The sequence below is a fragment of the Garra rufa genome, chromosome 8 (assembly GCF_049309525.1).
Source record: "Garra rufa chromosome 8, GarRuf1.0, whole genome shotgun sequence".
Classification (NCBI taxonomy): domain Eukaryota; kingdom Metazoa; phylum Chordata; class Actinopteri; order Cypriniformes; family Cyprinidae; genus Garra; species Garra rufa.
Window position 1 is genome coordinate 7,856,814 of NC_133368.1, and position 19,287 is coordinate 7,876,100.

A 19,287-nucleotide genomic window follows, 5' to 3' on the forward strand; every position below is an offset into this window, starting at 1 on the left:
GAAAACGATGCATTAGGAGCCGGGGGTGAAAACTTTTGAACAGAATGGAGATGTGTACATTTATCTTATTTTGAATAAAACTTCCTAAAGGCTCTCATCTTTGTTTTCTCTATTTTAGCTCTGATACCTTTAAGGCTTTCAGTAGACCACAGCTACTGAAAGAGCTTATAAACGGCAGTCTCAAGAAATGCTAGATGCCATCCTGACAGGATATAAACATTCAGACTTTTGTCATAACACCACATCCACTGAAGGACCCACCATAGTCCAAAATATGTATAAAACGATGTGGATTTTTTAAAATAACGTAACTCTTTCATGGGTTTTCATGTTTGTTTGTTTTTTACTACATATATCAGTAAGAGACATCAGTTACGTCACATTAAGCCATACAAGTCTTAATACCCGGGGTTCCCTTTTAAGTAAGTTACAATTATTTTGATAGCACTACAGAGCAGAGGTGTTTACATTTTTCAGGAAAATTAACCTGTGAATCCTCCACTTATTTTTGTTTCTTAACTCCTTCAGTAAGTCACATATTTTCCTGCTATTCTCTCTCTCCTTCTGGTAAATGGATTGGGTGGAGGGAGTGTGAGCTCACCTGCTGATTAAGATGTGTTAAATAGAGCATATGTAATCATGTCTGTCTCTCGTCTGAGTCATGCGTTTGTCATAGATGCTTGACTTACTGTCTGAGTACACAAGAAGTCCCAGACCTTTTTTTAAGGAAGTTTTCAATCGCATCTCTACATTTTCCTTGGTACTTAATGAATTATTATAGTTGGTCAGTTTGTCCTTTATTAAACTCTGTATAGGTTCTCGACAACTTTTCATCATTTCTCTCTCTCTCTTTTGACAGTGGGACTCGATGAAAGATGACAGAGGAGGTGATTGTTATAGCCAAGTGGGACTACACAGCTCAGCAAGACCAGGAACTGGACATCCGGAAGAACGAGCGCCTGTGGTTGCTGGATGATTCCAAAACCTGGTGGAGAGTCCGCAACGCATCCAGCCGCACCGGCTACGTCCCCTCTAATTACGTGGAGCGCAAAAACAGTCTGAAGAAAACCTCACTAGTGAAGAACCTGAAGGACACACTCGGTAAGAAGTCTGACAACTCAAGTCAAGCATTTCACCAACTCACAGTCTTGCCAAACTAGAAAAGTCCTTTTAGGGCAAGTCTGTTTATTTAGCAGCCACCTCGGCAACACCCTCAGGAACCTATTTTTATGTAGGCAAGTAGGATATCAAGTGGGGAGAAAAACTAAATCTCCAAAACTGCTTATGGTGCTTAATCAGCAAAGTCTGACAATGACTGAAAGGCTTGCTCTCCTTTTGAATTTGACAGCAGGCATTTCCATGGCCTCAGCATTTGCAAGACCAGTCAGATTGAAGGTTATACTTAAGATTGGTTGGGTCATTAGATAAACGATCTAAATGTCATTCTGAAGAGCCTGTGCAGGTCTAGACCTCATACTCCTTCAGTAGATGACGTGTATGAAACACCCTCGCAGTTGCCATGCCCTACTTCCCCCATACGCCTCCGGAGCTTCATGCCTTTAACGCTCAATCTGTCATCTCAAGGCACTAAGGAATACTCTTGGGACTGTCGCTTTTTCAGCGAGTTGTGTACAAGCCAAAAACACAAAACAAACTGAAGTTCCTTTGATTGCATGCGTTACGCTTTATAAAAGTGATTGAGTTTTCTGTTGAGATACTTTGATCTAAAGTCACCTTGAGGGGCCCTTCTTCATTCATTCCAATGAAATGTGTATTTAATATTACAATATCTGTCAAAACACCAAAAGCAGGTGAAGCATCTGAACACTCGCTTCAGTTTTTGATGATTGACATTTTTTTAAGACAAGATTCAAAGGAATTTTTAAATTGAAAACAGTCATTGTTTTAAAATGTATCTCAGCTTTATAAGATTAGTGTTGGCTATCAGGGCTGACACTGGAAGTCAGGCGCCCCCTGCTGTCTTTTAGCAAATCCACCAGTATTCTCATTTCCATGCCCTGTTATCAGAAACACTGTACTGTTTGGGCTCTATTCTATTTAATGTGGTCTTTTGCTAAACAGTTATTTATCCTTAAAAGACTCTGTTATCCACAGAATCATATTTGCAAGTTATCCATCAGTTCTCCCATGGGCCGTCTCGGGACCTACATATGGGTAAGACACTACAGGTGTGAGGATTAATGGATTTCTAGCTCCAGTGCATCCCAATTTCTGTCCTTCTCATGAAATGCCTGAGTTCTAGGCCAGAGCGTTTCCATTTCCATGTGCTGCAGACAGAGAAAAAGAATCCATGGGTACTGTTTGAGAATATAACCTGGAAAGAGAATATGGAAAACTAGACTGGAATTTCATTGGATTCTGTTTTATCTACTGACCTGTGTATTTTTCTGTATTTTTAAATCTGTCCAAATCATTAGTAACCCTACGTGAAAGCATGCTTATCCCTCTCTATGTGTTTGTTCGTCCCATATGTGATTACCATGAGTTAATGAGCTCTAAATAACATTTTGTTATTTCGTTAATGAGCTCTGAACAACAGGAAGCAGTGAATCGATAATGTCTCCTTTGCTGTGGGCGGTAGAGATGCAGAGAAGTTTAATAGCTCCTGAAGTTGCTAAACGCAATGCATTTTCACTATGCAGGTCCCTGAGACATCCAATGAAACTGGAGTAGGCCATCATTCAGCTTTCATTAAAACGGTGTTACATTTTACCTGCTTCCTTTCTATTGTTCTCCATTGTGTGTGAGTGAATGTGTGAATTCCAAGCAGGTTAAGTTGAGATTTGTTAAAGCAGGTTAGACAAGTGTTGAAATAAGACTCCCCGTTCAGATTTAATCTGTCGGTCCACAGCAAAGCGTTCAGATTTTAGGATAATGAACAGAATGGATCAATGTAGTTTTTTGTTGATTTTTAATTTGTGACTTCTAGTGTTAGTATTCATTAATAATCTGTGGAGCAAAGATAACAGGGGGCCATTTACTTGTATACCAAGAGGAAGGTCATGAATATGCGTCATTGACCTTCTAAGTTAATTCTGCATTGGGAATTAATTCCCACTGAGAGGCCACAGGGTACCTCTGATTGGATACCTGCACTCAAACCCTCCCTCCATCCTGTTGAACTCAAAACCTGTCACTCTTTGAAGATCAGAGGATCTCGCTAAAGAACTGTCAGGGTACACTCTCACACACACACACACGCACACTTCCTCTTGGCACCTCTGAGTTCCAGTAATCACACACTCTTACTATCGTTCCACTTGCATCTCGTGTTGTTCTGTGAATTGACATTTCTTGATAAACCATTCCATCGAGAGAAGCAAAGAATGTGGCTCTGTGGCGCTAGTAGCGGTTTATTTGGGTATCCCCACCAGCCCAACATAGCGAAATTAGCTTGATTGAGAAGATCTGATAATTTACTCACCTTCTCATCCAGTATGTTCAATCGAAAAGAAATTGCCAAAGACATTTTTGACAAAAACCTTCAGGATTTTTCTCCATATAGTGGACTTCAATGGGGATCAATGGGTTGAAGGTCCAAATTGCAGTTTCAATCCAGCTTCAAAGGGCTCTACACGATTCCAGCCAAGGAATAAGGGTCTTATCTAGCAAAAAAAAAAACGATTGGTCATTTTTCAAATGAGTTCAACAACAGCATTAATTTTTCTGGCAGGACTATCTGTTTGTCCAACCAGTGGCAGATAGTTAGTTGGTTAAATTTTCTTTTGTTATTGACTTTTGCTTTGTCTGCTGTGGAGTCCACAAAAGGATGTATTAAGGTTGCATAGAATCCTCAAACAGGCTTAAGACTAGCTTTATGAATCATAAAATGATAAATAGGATACCCTATGGTCTCATGGATTTCAAATAGTGAACTTCAGCAATATGTGGACCCTGAGGTATACGATAGGAACAGTCTCCCTGTCTGAAAACTTTCTAAATGTGCAACATTGTATTTCACTAATAGAGGCAGGACTCAATGAATGGTAAATGGAGCCTGCAGCTTTACTGTGGGTTAAGTTCCAAGCTAATCATATAGATGGGGAGTTAATTGAATGAAGGGATATTTGGGTATTATTGTGGTATGGAGCTTAATGGACAGCATAATGGTAGGGGAGCAGCGTTATTGCAGCTTTGATGGTTGGATGACTTTGCCTGTTAACAAGTCAGCTTTATATTTGACATAGGAGGACATAGGTAAACTTTAAGTGTAAAGGTTAAGGAGAAAGGGCTGATTGCTTTCCGGAAATGTGAGTTAATGGACGGTTATATTGCCAGCTTGAATGAAGGGAGGGAGAATGAGAACTACTTGTGTGTGAGTGTATGAATATGCGTTGGAATGGCCATGAGGGAGTTTTCCTTATTGTATTGCTTGTAGTAGTTCATTGTGCCATGTTTTGGTCACTTGAGATGGGCCAGAGCAGCTCTTCAAATCTTCTCTGCTCAAGTCAACAGCTTCATCCCGCTCTGGGACTTTTGAAAAGAGGCTTCACATTGTGTCGTCTCAAAGACTTCTTGTACACGGTTTTCATAGATTTTTCTATCTTCATTCTCCTTTCTTAAGCCTTCTCAGGCGTTCCTCTCACGTATTTGTCACTAGTGGTTGGACGTGCTTCTATTTCGAGATTTCCCAGAAGGTCTTTGTTCTGTTTGTGTTGCAGTGTTCATTCCCTGTCAGCCCGAGCCTCAAAAGTACACACCACTCTCAGCCAACACGGTCTCAGAGTTCCAGAATAGGGAAAAAGTTTATGCTCCCTTTGAACTGGAAGATTGACTGGTAACTGTTCTTGTTTGCAGTCCAGGTCACTCCCCCATCATGGAGTTTTGAATGATGTTACTACTCCAGGCGACACTTTCTAGAGCACCAACCCTGGAGCACATACCAGTCAAAATATTGAGAAAATCGCCCTTAAAGTTGTCCAATTTAAGTTCTTAGCAATGCATATTACTAATCAAAAATTAGGTTTTGATATATTTATGGTAGAAAATGTACAAACTATCTTCATGGAACATGATCTTTACTTAATATCCTAATGTTTTTTTGGCATAAAAGAAAAATCAATCATTTTGACCCATACAATGTATTTTTGGCTGTTGCTACAAATATACCCATGCTACTTAAGACTGGTTTTGTGGTCCAGGGTCACATATCATCACCTACATTTGTTTTATATAATGATTGAGCAACTTCTTCAGGTACAGAAGCCCATCCCTATCCTCTGGGCTGCAAAGGGTCGATATCTTGGTTTGAAGTCAGGAATGGTTTCAGATTAATTTGCACCTCAGAAAGCCTCAGTAGAGGTATTTCCAGGTTAATGTGCAGTGTGGTGTGAGACAATCCCAAGGGGAAGTACCTGTTAAGTGTGCTTCAATGGTCAAGGACCCAGGAGTTGAGGACTGATGAAAAAACTTGCTTCTTTTTTTTTTGTCTTCACACATATCTATTAGAGTCTAAGAATGCTGCTCGCGTGCAAGGGATGCTTGTGTGTGCAAGCACGCATGGATGCATGTGAGAAAGCTTTGCAGTTCATTTGGTAGGCTCCTAGAGAATTGTGACAGGCATCAAATGTTCTCTTGCATTCCCACGGCTCTGTTATTCTGTGCGTCATTACTTTCCAAATCGACTTCTCTTTCTCCCGTCAGCTCGCGTCAGATTGAGTTTCTTTCGAAACCTTCTCATCCTCCCCTTGCACCTTTTCCAGTCATATCAATATGAAGCAGCTCCGGCATACTGCCCCCGTTGCCTGGGAGGCCCATTGCGCTCGAGTTGCTCACAGAGAGCTGGGGTTTGGAGTCTGCAAGGAGTTACCAGGCCTCAGCTCAATTTCCACACCTCACTACGCTTTGTGTACTCTGTTCGCAGTGATGGCACACAGAGTGTGTATATGCACACATAAAGCGTTTGATAGTGTGCTGTATGTGGCCACATGGGATCAGTAGAGGAGGCAGGAACATTGGAAGTGGCAGATCTCCTCTGTTACCTGGGAACAAGTGAAAGGGCTTATTTTTGGCTGCCTGTCAAGACACTGAGATGCAAACCGGGGTTCTACTTAGGATACAGCAGGGTTCCTGTCTGTTTCACTGGCATTTAGAGAATGAATGTGTTTATGTGTACAACGAAATGCTGGAAACTGTCAAAAATCAGCTCATTATAAAAACCCAACAACAAGATTTTGAAACCGTGAGGTTTTTCTTTGGTATGTTGCCAAAACATGCAGAAGATGTGCACATATTGAATAAGCCACCAGAATGCTGTAAAAAAAAAAAAAAAACTGTTATGGACAAAGACATGTAATGATCTGAAAGACTATGTACTGGTAGTAAGTTTTTGACCTGTTCCCTGCATAAGAAAACCAATTTTTTTTTTTTTTTTTTTTTTTTTCCATTCATAAATAATCATTTCTCTACTAGTGGTGTACGTACAGTTGAAGTCAAAAGTTTACATACACCTTGCAGAATCTGCAGAATGTTAATTATTTTACCAAAAAAGAGGAATCATACAAAATGCATGTTATTTTTTATTTAGTACTGACCTGAATAAGATATTTCACATTAAAGACGTTTACATATAGTCCACAAGAGAAAATAATAGCTAAATTTATAACAAATGACCCTGTTCAGGTTACAACAGTATTAAGAATCAAGCATATCTAAACTTTTGAACAGTCATTTTTATAAATTCAATCTATTTTCTCTTGTGGACTATATGTAAATGTCTTTTATGTGAAATATCTTGTTCAGGTAAGTACTAAAAAAATAACATGCATTTTGTATGATCCCTCTTATTTTGGTAAAACATTTTGTAGACTTTTATGTCAACTTTTGACTTTAAACGTATGTCTGTGTATTTATGAGATGAAAGTTTCTACGCCTAAACCATTGTCTGTTTCTTAGGTTTCTTGTTCCTTTGTTAGAAAACCAGATCAGAGTAATCCCACTTCTCTTTAAAGCTGAATTTTAACGTCTTCAATCCTTAATCTCTTTTTTTTCCACGGTTCCCAGTGCACCCCTAGGACTCAAGTGTTTACTTTTTTGGCCTCTAACACAGTCTGCTCTGTCAGAACACTAGTCTTGAGTCGATCATCTGTTTGCCCAGAAGTAGTGGCAATTTTCTGTAGTAGGAGAAAATGTAATGCTTCAAGACATCAGGGAACTTAAGGTTACTTTGCAGTTTGCGTTTCATTAGAGAGTATAAATAAGAATCGTGAGGAATTTTAAGCCGAATTGTGTTGTTTCTGTGCCACTCACATCACCAAATTTGTTCCATTTGGCATTAAAGCAGGGCTGGGCAACTTCAGTCCTGGAGGGCCACTGTCCTGCGGAGTTTAGCTCCAACCCTAATCAAACACACCTTAACAAGCTAATCAAACCCTGTGTTCCATTTGGAAGGGCTTATCCCTATTCCCTAATCCCTTCAAAGGGTTTACCCTCTGGAGTGAGAGCTCCATACGAAGGGTGCCCATACGGAGGCATCATCTTCATGCAAAGAATCTGCGCAAAGAATCATGGGGGCCAAAGTGTCCATCAGTTGTACTTTTCAAAAACCTTCATTCCAAAGGGCCCATTGAAGTGTCATGATTGTTTTTGTGCCCTTCGAAGGGCGATTATATCCCATTTGGAATGCAGAACTAAACTTAAAACTAAACTCTGAACCTTTAATAAAGTGCCTATTTAATTTACGTAACTAAGCTTTGGTAAAAGCTCTTTCTAGGAAATGTTAGACTAAGTGATTTAATGATTTGTTGGTTAAATGATCAGTCAAGACTCAGTGAATCAGTTGTAATTTCTGTTTTGACAGCTTTCTTCCAGATTTCTACTTTCTTACCGTTTTGCATCTCTCTTTCTCCTAGGCCTGGGGAAAACGAAAAGGAAGACTAGTGCTCGTGATCCATCTCCCACACCCAGCACAGAGGCAGAGTACCCATCCAATGGCAGCGCAGGAGGCGGTGGAGGGGGCGGGGCTGAGCGGATCTATGACCTGAACATTCCCGCACTGGTGAAGTTTTCTTACGCAGCTGAGCGTGAAGATGAACTCAACCTCATTAAAGGGGAGAGGGTGGTCGTTATGGAGAAGTGCAGCGACGGCTGGTGGAGGGGTAGCTTTTCTGGCCGTGTTGGTTGGTTCCCATCCAACTACGTCCAAGAGGAGATGGGATATGCAGACCACGATGGGGTCTTTGGGGACTCGTTGGGGGGCTTCCGTTCCTTGAAGGTCGGGCAAGGGGCAGCGATGGTCAACGGTAGGCCGGGAGGCTCTGGAAGCTCCGTTCTGCATGTGGTCCAGACTCTGTATCCCTTCAGCTCAGTCACAGAGGAGGAACTGAACTTTGAGAAGGGTGAGACGATGGAAGTTTTGGAAAAGCCAGAGAACGACCCAGAATGGTGGAGGTGTAAAAACAGTCGCGGCATAATCGGTCTTGTGCCCAAGAACTATGTGGTAGTGCTCAATGATGGGCCAGTAGCGAAGGGTTTAGGGTCAAGTCATGGCTCCCCTCACATCAGTCACACAGTTCCCTCACGTACAGGCAAATTTGCTGGAAAGGATTGGTACTATGGTACCGTGACACGGCACCAAGCTGAGTGTGCACTTAATGAGAGAGGAGTGGAAGGGGACTTTCTGATACGGGACAGTGAGTCATCGGTAAGTTGAATTGACTTTTTTTACATCTGCATGCCAAACTACCTGTAGCAACAACCTTCCCACATAGTTGAGTTATGTAATGTACTGTATCCGGAAACCAAAGTGGGAAGAAACTGCACTAGCCATCTGAACTGCACAGTGTGAACCAATTATTTGTGCAGTCCGCTGGATAGTGGATCAGTTTACATGCACAACCCACTGAGTGTACTGTGTGACAGACCAATTTGGACCGTGTTGAATAAACCATGAAAACTTGCAAAACTTATTTGAATTGCAAAGAGAATATGATTTCCCATAGTTCTGTTTAGAGGTGGGAGATATGACCTTACATAGGTAATGTTTTATCACATATTACATATATAGTAATGCAATATATGTATGGTTCTAATTAAAAAAAAATTGACTGGAAATGAATTCCAGAAATATTCAATATTGCATACGCATTTTAATAATGTGGTCAAATACTTTATGAGTGAAGGTGCTCAAGTTGTTCCAAACCTGTAAGACCTTCGTTCATCTTCGGAACACAAATGAAGATATTTTTGATGACATCCATGAGCGTTCTGATCCTGCTTAGACAGCAATGCAGCTGACACTTTCTAGACCCAGAAAGGTAGTAAAGACATCATTAAAATAGTCCATGCGACATCTGTGGTTCAACTGTAATTTTATGAAGCTACGAAAATACTTTTTGTGCGCAAATAAAACAAAAAGAAACACTTTATTCAATGCAGAGTCAGAAAGCTATCGGATTCCATTGAAAATATCTTAATTTGTGTTTCAAATATGAATGAAGGTCTAATGGGGTTTGGAACGACATGAGGATGAGTAATTATGTTAATAACAGAATTTTCATTTTTGAGTGAACTAACTCTTTAATTTCATTATATTATTTGCTTTGAAAGTTCTTGTGGAGTTTTTAATAGGATCTTGAAATGGTATGAAAATAGAAGGTAATTCATAACAAATGAATTTGTACCAAGTTGGTACATATTGGTTGAAAACCATAAATCTACACCAGATGTGAGTGGCACATACAGTAGCAACACGAAAAATTAAGTCATTTCAGTTATGATTACCAGGCAGTAAACTGCTTTTCTGTGACACAGTTTTCAGTATCTGACACAATGTGGGATTTTTGAAGTCATGCCATGATATATAGTAAAGCCAAATGTCTTGACGGTTGACATTTCTACCATCACAAAATATACCCTTATATCTGGAAAGTGTGTTTCTGCTTTGTGCTTGTACTCTTTGTTACATATGTACTTCCAAATGTGATTTTGTATGGCTTAATATAACGTAAATGATGTCTCTTACTGAAATATGTAGTGGAAAACCCATGAAAGACTTGTTATTTAAGAAATCCACATCGTTTTATACATATTTTGGACTATGGAGGGCTCCATTATTTCAATGACATGAAATGGTTGCACTCGGTGAGCTACCTGCGCTACTTGTTGCTATTTACTTTGTATAATGCAACACAACTCAGAAAATAAAGTACTGATACAATGACCCTATTATACCGCTTTTGGTTGTAATTTTCAGTCGAACAGCAACAAGAGAAGGGATGTAAGTCTTCACTGCTTTCCTAGTGATAAGAAGAGGAAAAACGAATGGAAAGATGCCTGTGGATGAATAAAGCTTCCTAAAGACCCATGCCTTTGTTCTCTCCACTTTAGCCATGATGCCTTTGAGGCTTTTAGTAGACCACAGCTACTGAAAGAGCTTACAAACGGCAGAGACAAGAAACGCTAGATGCCATCCTGGCAGGATGTAAACATGCTGATGTTTGTGATGACGCTGCAGCCACTGAAGGAGTTTCACAGCACGCATTTTACTTGATATCCAGGGCGTTTAGACTCCTTGTGGGGAAAATAGATGCTACACCATTTGGTTTAAGCCTTTGCTTATATCCATCTCCACCTGTAAGCTCTTTCAGTGGCTGTGGTCATCGTATCAGTATTTAATTTTCCGAGTTGTGTTGTGGTAAAAATAGCAACAGGTAGTGACTGTAGCTCACCGAGTGCAACCATTTCACATCATCGAAATAACGGTGCCACCATAGTAAAAAAAAATAAAATAAAATGATTTAGATTTTTACAATAACACATTTTGCACTACATATTTCAGTAGGAGCCATCGTTTATGTTATCATATATGTTATACAAGTCTTTACACCTGGGGATGACATTAAAAGAAAGATAGATACGGCATTTCACATTAAAATGCTTATAGGTGAAGGTTTTTAACAAGAAATCGATCAGATCTTTGAAGGATAAAACTTGAAAATCACAAAGAATATATATATATATTTTGTTTAATTGTTTTTTTACTGCCCAAAAAGGCTGTGTCCTCTCTTGGCTGCTGTGTGACTGAGTGTCAGGCCTTATTTTATTTGAATCAATGCTGCCCTCTGGTGTTTAGATATGGAAAGCAACAGCAACAATGTGCCATTGATTTATCGCTCCATGTCTCTCTCTCTTTGTTTTCCTAGCCCAGTGATTTCTCCATTTCTCTGAAGGCTGTGGGGAAGAACAAGCACTTCAAGGTGCAGCTGCAGGACGGAGTGTACTGCATCGGTCAGCGGCGTTTTAGCAGTATGGAAGAGCTTGTGGAGCACTACAAGAAAGCGCCCATCTTCACCAGTGAGCAAGGAGACAAACTCTATCTTGTCAAGCCTCTTGCCTGAATTTGTCGCAGACGTTACCTCTCTCCCCCTGTGCACCTCCGTTCCCTTCTTTTTTCTCTTCCTGCGAACTCCTCTGACTTGACTTAAATTTTGAATGAGGGGATGAAGCTCCTTTCAGAAGCAACTTCAAGGACTGTTTGACATTTCAAAACCCAATTGCCTCCACTCCTGTAGGGAGCAGTAGCAACGTATCATTCTTTTAAACAGAGATGTCCGTCCTTGATATACGTGCCCTGTTTGTTTGTTTGTTTTTTGTTTTTTATGATTTGCGTCACTTCGAAGGTTTTGGTAAAGATAAACAGAATGGCATTTCATTGAGCAACATCTGTAAAACTCTCTCCAAGCCTTTGGACAACTGTTCTTCTGCTCTTCCTGTTGCTGGTTAATCCACAATCTTAACCCACATTATATTGGTTTACATTTCTCTGCCCAAAAGAGCATTACAGTATTGTAGCTCTTGTACTGAATTAGCAGAGAATAGATTCATCTGCATGTCTTAACCTTGATCCGTCAGAACAGGCGAACATATGAAGATTTGTGATTTGGCTTCCAAGAGATGGTATGTCTCATTCATAGAGCTCATCCGAAGGCCATGCAACTGTTCTATGTATGTTCACACTGCAGCTGCCTATCGCAATTATACTGTCTGAATCTGAATCCAAACTAATAGTTGAGATGACAGTCAGATTTCACCCTGAAATAAAGCAGTGCTGTCCCATCCTCTGAGCCTTTACAAACACTGTTTTTCCATCTACAATCCCGTCCTGCATACATAAAGGCAACGCGAACATACACAGCTTCCAGGTATTTCTCTTGGATCCGAGTCACTTCAGGGTTTCTTCAGAATCAGGGTACTTCATAAAGGGAGATAAGTGCAGCTGGCGTTAAAAGAGATGGTGATAAAGAGAGAGAGATTGTAGCTTCTAAGAGAGAGTAGTTTCTGTAGACAAGGAGAGAGTTTGAATGTGTGTCCTTTCAACCAAATGTGCCACCCACTTCCAGTTCTGCTACTATTGATGTCTTATTGCACCTCACCAACACGTCTCAGTAACACTTAGTTGATTGTGGACACTAATTCAAGAGTAATAAAACAAAACTACGATTTTATTTCTTTACTTTTGTCAATTACTCTACATCTGTTTACCAATAAGCGTGTTGGTCAAGGGGTTTTCAGATATTTTTTTTTTAAATCTATTTGTCTGAATGTTATTGAGCAATGTTATTTAATTCCTCTTTCCACTGTATGTACATATATATATTAAAAAAAGATATGGTGCATATATGAATCGTTTAGATCCAGCATTATGGTACTGTATTGAGGACAGTGTGGTGAGAATTGAAATACTTTTGTTCAATAAAAGTTTTGCAAAATAACTTAAAAGGACCTTCGGTGTTGTTGTCTGTGCTTTCTTTTCTCATTGTTCATCAATGCTGATTTCTATTGTGAAGAGAATCTATGTATCAGTTCATCACAACATCTTAAAACTAGTCACATTTTTACAAAATATGTATGTCATGTGTACAGTTCACCAGTGGATGTCACTATCAGACAGCTCTAGACTAGAGTAAAAGAGAAAATAACCTTTCCAGGCTTTTCAGACCTTACACTTTTTTTTATCCTATTGTCAACGATATATGGAATAATGTCAAGCGCCATCTTCTTATCTAAACATAGTAATATGATCATATTACTTAACTGTAATAAGCAGTTATTTGTTCACACTTAATTTCACTTTGTGTGTCAGAAATATTAAAGGTGCCATAGAATGCATTGAGAGAATATTTTAAATTGTTCTCTGATATCTGCATAGAAGGTATATGGCATAGGAAAGGGCAAAAAATCTCCAGAAATGGTTTTACAGGTCCATTTACAACCCTAGGATTTGCCCCTAGAATGAAATGCTCTGTTTTTGCCTTATTTGGAAGCTTCATGAATATTAATGAGCTCTGCTCTGATTGGATGTTTCACAAAGCTGGCTGGTCTCTATAGCTGGCACATGGATAAAAATATATATTTTAATTAGGAGCTCTAGCCGCTATTAATATGCGGTTTGTTGAATCTGCCGTTTTGAATGGCGGACATTTTAGAGTCTGTTTACTGTGATGCGTGTGCTCTGTGTAAAGTTATAATGCAGAGGGAGTGCTTCTTACCACACAAGTTGAGCTGCTCGTCAGTGATTCTCAAGATCTGTAAATCATTCGCCATCATCAGGCAATAATTTCTCCATCATTCACCATCATCAGCGGGCGCAGTCATCTCTCTGTTTATGTGGTAAGTGAAATCCTATGTATTGCAATGTAACAGGCTAGCGCTAGCATTAAGCTAACCGTGTCCCTTCTGTGGCTTGCCTTGTTTAACCGATGTGCTGACGTTACCGATGATCGGGCGATGCAAATGTTGAAGGCGTAACTATTAACGATCTCGGCTGTAACACCGACTGTTTCGTAACAGTCTGTGTTATGTTGGAATTGACCAAGCCAAAAATACATTGCATGGGTCAAAATGATCGATTTTTCTTTTATGCCAAAAATCATTAGGATATTAAAGTAAGATCATGTTCCATGAAGATATTTTGTTAATTTCCTACCATAAATATATCAAAACTTTGATATATATATATATATATATATATATATATATGAAGAGTTCGGTTGCAAAACGCGATAAACGCCATTTTTTTGACATTTGGATTTTATTATTGGAAATCACTGTTCAGATGTACCTTAATCTATGTGTGAATTGCTGCCATTAATAAAATTTACATTACAAAATGTATTTTTTCACAAAACGCGATATCCGCCAGACCAGTTTCTTTACAAAGTGCGATATAACCGTTAGGATATAGAACCTTCGCTGCGCGAGCTCAGCATCCCCTGGGAAGAGAGTCACCGCCGGTGAAGTGCTCCGAGTTTGCTCATTGATTTAATGATAATATCAAAACAAAAAACATATATTTTTAAAAAGAGGATTCAATAGGCTAACTAAAAAACGTTTACCATTTAATTGTTTATACTGTAGGCGAGCTGTCAGTCACGTACGTAGGCTACGTCACTGATCAACAGCTGTCTGTCTGTCAGATAATCAAATTGAGATTCAAGCTAACGTTATGGATTTCGATGACGGATTGGAGCCGGTCATTCCAGCTGCTGTTGGGAGAAAGAGAAAGGCATCTAAAGAAAATCATCAAAGGGAGAAGAACAAACGGGCAAGGCATTCAGGGGAGGGAAAACATCCGAAGATTAATTGTGGTCATCGTGCAAGTAACGTTGGTCTGTGTCATGCCGACAAACTGTCAGATGAAGAAGTAGCCTTCAACTTCACAAAAATGTATAAAAACGCTACAAAAGTGGACCAGGATAAAATACTCCTGCGTCTCTCAACAATAAACAAATGCAGCAGGGAACGAGTCTCCGCTGATGTCAAGAAGAAGGCCAGGGAGGTTACAGTGAAATACTGCCTTTTGTCCTGCGCTCCTCCACATCACAAGATACCTGTCTGCAAGGCTACATTTCTAAGTGTCCTTGGTAAGTTTATTTTTTTTAAATAATTTCTTACACGTAGGCCTAGCTGAGTAGCCTATCTGAGGATTTATTTATGCGGTTGCACCTATTATTTATATAGCCTAAAACCTCACGTTAATTCTTGTTGTTGTTGATTTATTATAAGGGATCATAGGTTGTTATGAAGAAAAATAAACGGTTTTGTTTTTTCACAACAACCAATAAACTCTATAAGCTATTATTATTATTATTATTACAGTGAAATAATTCATTAAATATGACGTATATGGAGTGCTTCTCCCTGTTGACAGAGTTTTTGGAAGAATTGAGCAGGATATTCGTAAGCAGGACACCATCCTCCTGCCAGATGAATACACCAACATCCTGACGAAGCATGGCTCTGTGTATGTGTACGGGAAGGACTGGGAGAGCTTTGACCACAAAGCTGCAGCCAAGGCTCTCATGCAGTCCACACGGTCTTACAAGATCAGCGAAGCCCGGGTGCTGGAGATCGATGGCAAAGGGTTGGGGGTGAGAACCACCTTCAGCGGTCCCACCTACTAGCACTCTCTCCTGAAGAGAGGCAACAACTGGGGCCAGTATGAAGCAGATCCCCTGCCCATGATGACCACAGTGAAGGCTGTGAAGAAGAAGGACATCATCAGCCTGCTTAAAGCCATTGGTGCCCCAGCAAACATCGAGGCCTTCTACAATCACGCTTTGGCTGTGACCAGTTATGTCCACAGTGGGGAAGAGTAGACTAAAAGGCACACACTGGCATCTGAAGCCCATGTGACACTCACACACACACACACACACACACACACACACACACACACACACACACACACACACACACACACACACTCACACACACACAAACAAAACATTGATTCATAATGGTATTACAGTAGTAGAATATAGCCTAAGGTGGATATATAGCGTTTTGTAAAGAAAAAAAAAAAAAAAAAAATGTTATGTTGTGTATGTTCTGGCCAACACTAACTCAGAATCTTATTATTATTAATCAATCTTTGTATATACTATTCCATATATTTATGATGTATTGTTTTTTTTAAACCAATTGAAGATGTTTGACAATGTTAAGATAAATATTTTGCAATTTGGCATGGTTTTTTGACTTATTTATTAACTATTTATGGACATAAAATGAAATAAAAAATATCCTGGATTTGAAGAATATTGTGTCCCTGGCCTTCACTGAGCTCAAGTAATAGTTTAATGTACAAAAATTGTGAATGAACTTGACTGTTGATGTCTTAAATAATAATGTCAAATAACCAACATTTCTCAAAATGGATATATCTCGTTTTGCAACGATATATATATATATATATATATATATATTCGCAATATCTTAATTTTCTTTCTTCTTTCTTTAAGCCCTTTGCTCCTCTTGGGTGCATAGGCCGCTGACGAACAACCTCCATTTCACTCTGTTGGTGGCTTTCTGTTCGATCTCTCCCCAGTTCAGCCCACTTTCAGACATTTCTGCCTCTATACTTCTTCTCCAGCTGTTCCTGGGGCGACCTCGTTTCCTTTTCCCCTGAGGGTTCCATCTCAGGGCTTGACGTGTGATGTCTGTGGCAGGTTTTCTGAGAGTGTGACCAACCCAACTCCATTTTCTTTTCTGTATTTGTACATCTATGGGATCCTGATTTGTTCTTCTCCACAAGTCCACATTGCTCACTTTGCCGGGCAGCAGCGTGCAGATATCTTCCTTTATGTCAGGACTGTGGCGAAGGCAGCGCGGACAATCGTCTAGCTCGCTCACATATAATCATATATTTTCTATAAAGGGAAAATCATATCGTTTTTATGACATATGTCGTTTTAACAAGACAAGATCTCAGTTTCCTATTGTGCTTTGCCAGAAAGTGTCACAAATGAACAAAAACAAAAGTCAGAATTGCGAGATATAAAATTGCGAGTTTATATCTCGCAATTCTGACTTTATATCTCGCAATTGCGACTTTATATCTCGCAATTCTGACTTTATATCTCGCAATTGCAACTTTATATCTCGCAATTCTGACTTTATATCTCGCAATTCTGACTTTATATCTCGCAATTCTGACTTTATATCTCGCAATTGCAACTTTATATCTCGCAATTCTGACTTTATATCTCGCAATTGCAACTTTATATCTCGCAATTCTGACTTTATATCTCGCAATTCTGACTTTATATCTCGCAATTCTGACTTTAAATCTCACAATTGCGACTTTATATCTCAGAATTCTGACTTTATATCTCGCAATTCTGACTTTATATCTCGCAATTCTGACTTTAAATCTCACAATTGCAACTTTATATCTCGCAATTCTGACTTTATAACTCGCAATTGCAACTTTATATCTCGCAATTCTGACTTTAAATCTCACAATTGCAACTTTATATCTCACAATTCTGACTTTATATCTCGCAATTCTGACTTTAAATCTCACAATTGCAACTTTATATCTCGCAATTCTGACTTTATAACTCGCAATTGCAACTTTATATCTCGCAATTCTGACTTTATATCTCGCAATTCTGACTTTATATCTCGCAATTGCGACTTTATATCTCACAATTCTGACTATAACTTGCAATTCTGAGAAAAAAAAGTCAGAAATGTGAGTTTGTATCTCGCAATTATGAGAAGAGTCAGAATTGCGAGTTTTTATCTCGCAATTCTGAGAAAAAAAGTCGCAATATTTTATTATTTTTTTTATTCAGTGGCGGAAACGGGCTTCCATAGTTTCGACATCCCTGAAGGTCTGCAGACAAACAATATTGCGGATATTATTATCATTTTATTTATTCGTTTGTAATCATTATATAGATATTTAATTACACAAATTAAACCAGTAAAGATATAAATATATATCTATATATACCTATAAATGATGCAGTTTACTGTAACAACATACTCATACCCTTCAGCTGATGAAACATTGCTGAACCCAAGGTCCCCAAGGTCTATTTTATTTTCATTTTAAAGCGCTTCTTTACAACAACAACATAATATAAATGTGTCAAGCTTAAAATGATCGGTTTAATATCCTCATAATTGGTTGTTAGCATCTTTTCACAACATTTATGAGGTATTTATGAATGCCTTAGTCATTACTACATTCAGAAACCTTTTTGGAAAGCAAGATAATGGCCTTTAGCCTAGCTATTGTGAATAGATAGCCTAGGAAAGAGACAGGTTAAAAGCACATTCTGGCCAAGAACGAACTATAACAATTACTGTAACCATAACGTTTTAAAAAGCATTTAACATCTAAGTGGAATGGACCTGCCTGACTGCTCAACTGCTGCTGCTATTAGTTTTTGTTGTTGTTGTAGATTATTGCTGCTGCTGTGAGTATTAAGACATACCTGATCTCATGACGAAAACGTACCTGTGGAAACTTTTTCACAAGACGCGAAATACATAGCAATTAGTATATCACTGCAGTTTCCAACAGAAATTAACACTAGAGACAGTAAAACTTGAAATAATTTTTGTAGTTATGATTACAGCTCCATACATTTCACTTCCCAGGCGTAACAAGCTTGCTCTGTAGATCAGCCAGCACAGAATTGAACTAAGGATGCAGAATCCTTGGCCCAAATCCTATAAAAAACATGACTGAAAAGAGCTGAAAGATGACAGATCGAAAAACAAGTTATACAACTTGCATTTGCATTTTTACGGCACATTCATTAGAGTTATAGCGCCACTCAACAAACATTTCAACTCAGGACTGCGGTAACACAGCATCACATTAAACAATATATACATTCATCTGTTCTGAGGGGAAAAAAACAATACTTTTTTAGCGCCACTCAGCAGACATTTCTGTTGGAAACTGCAGTGATATGTACTTAGGCCGTGTTCACACTTGGCGTCTTTTTTGACAAGAAAAAGTTGACTAGGGCGTTTTTTTATTTAAAAAAAAAAAGCTGTCAGCGTTCTGTTACAAAAAGCAGCCGAGTGCGTCTTTTGTTGCTATAACAACAGCTGCAACAGTAGCGTAGTGCTGTGTGGTGAAGAAATGTCGAGAAAGAGCCTCTTTGTGATGTATATTATGATAGAGTTTTTTACTCATATCATACAACTCCTTGTGCTCCGAAACTAGTACGATAAGTTTATCTACCGGCAACTTCTCCGTTTTTTTCTTGTTGTTTTTGTTGTTATGGAAACGATAGGTCCCGCTACTCGCTTGTCATTGGTTCAGTTGTCAAAAAAGCGCTTGACGTAGGGCGTTTTCTTCAAAAAAGTTCAACTTTTTTCAACTTAAAAAGACGCTCTGAGCTACAAAAAAAGACGCCGTCGGTGGCGTTTAAAAAAAGCGCTAGGGCTTTTTTGAAAAGACGGTTTACTCCATAGGATTAGAATGTAAAACAGACGCTGGCAGTTTGAAAAAGGACGCCA

At 39.1% G+C, this 19,287-nt stretch overlaps 1 protein-coding gene across 1 annotated transcript in view; it reads left to right on the plus strand.

The window, feature by feature from the left end:
• The window catches only part of nck2a (NCK adaptor protein 2a), a 77,082-nt gene extending 64,359 nt beyond the window's left edge, over positions 1 to 12,723 (plus strand). Inside the window, exons 2-4 of the mRNA XM_073845739.1 lie at positions 860 to 1,101; positions 7,872 to 8,662; positions 11,163 to 12,723. Coding sequence (XP_073701840.1) covers positions 876 to 1,101; positions 7,872 to 8,662; positions 11,163 to 11,357 — 1,212 coding nt within the window. The 5' untranslated portion in view covers positions 860 to 875 and the 3' untranslated portion in view covers positions 11,358 to 12,723. The remainder of the gene's footprint in view (positions 1 to 859; positions 1,102 to 7,871; positions 8,663 to 11,162) is intronic.
• The last annotated feature ends 6,564 nt before the right edge of the window (positions 12,724 to 19,287 follow it).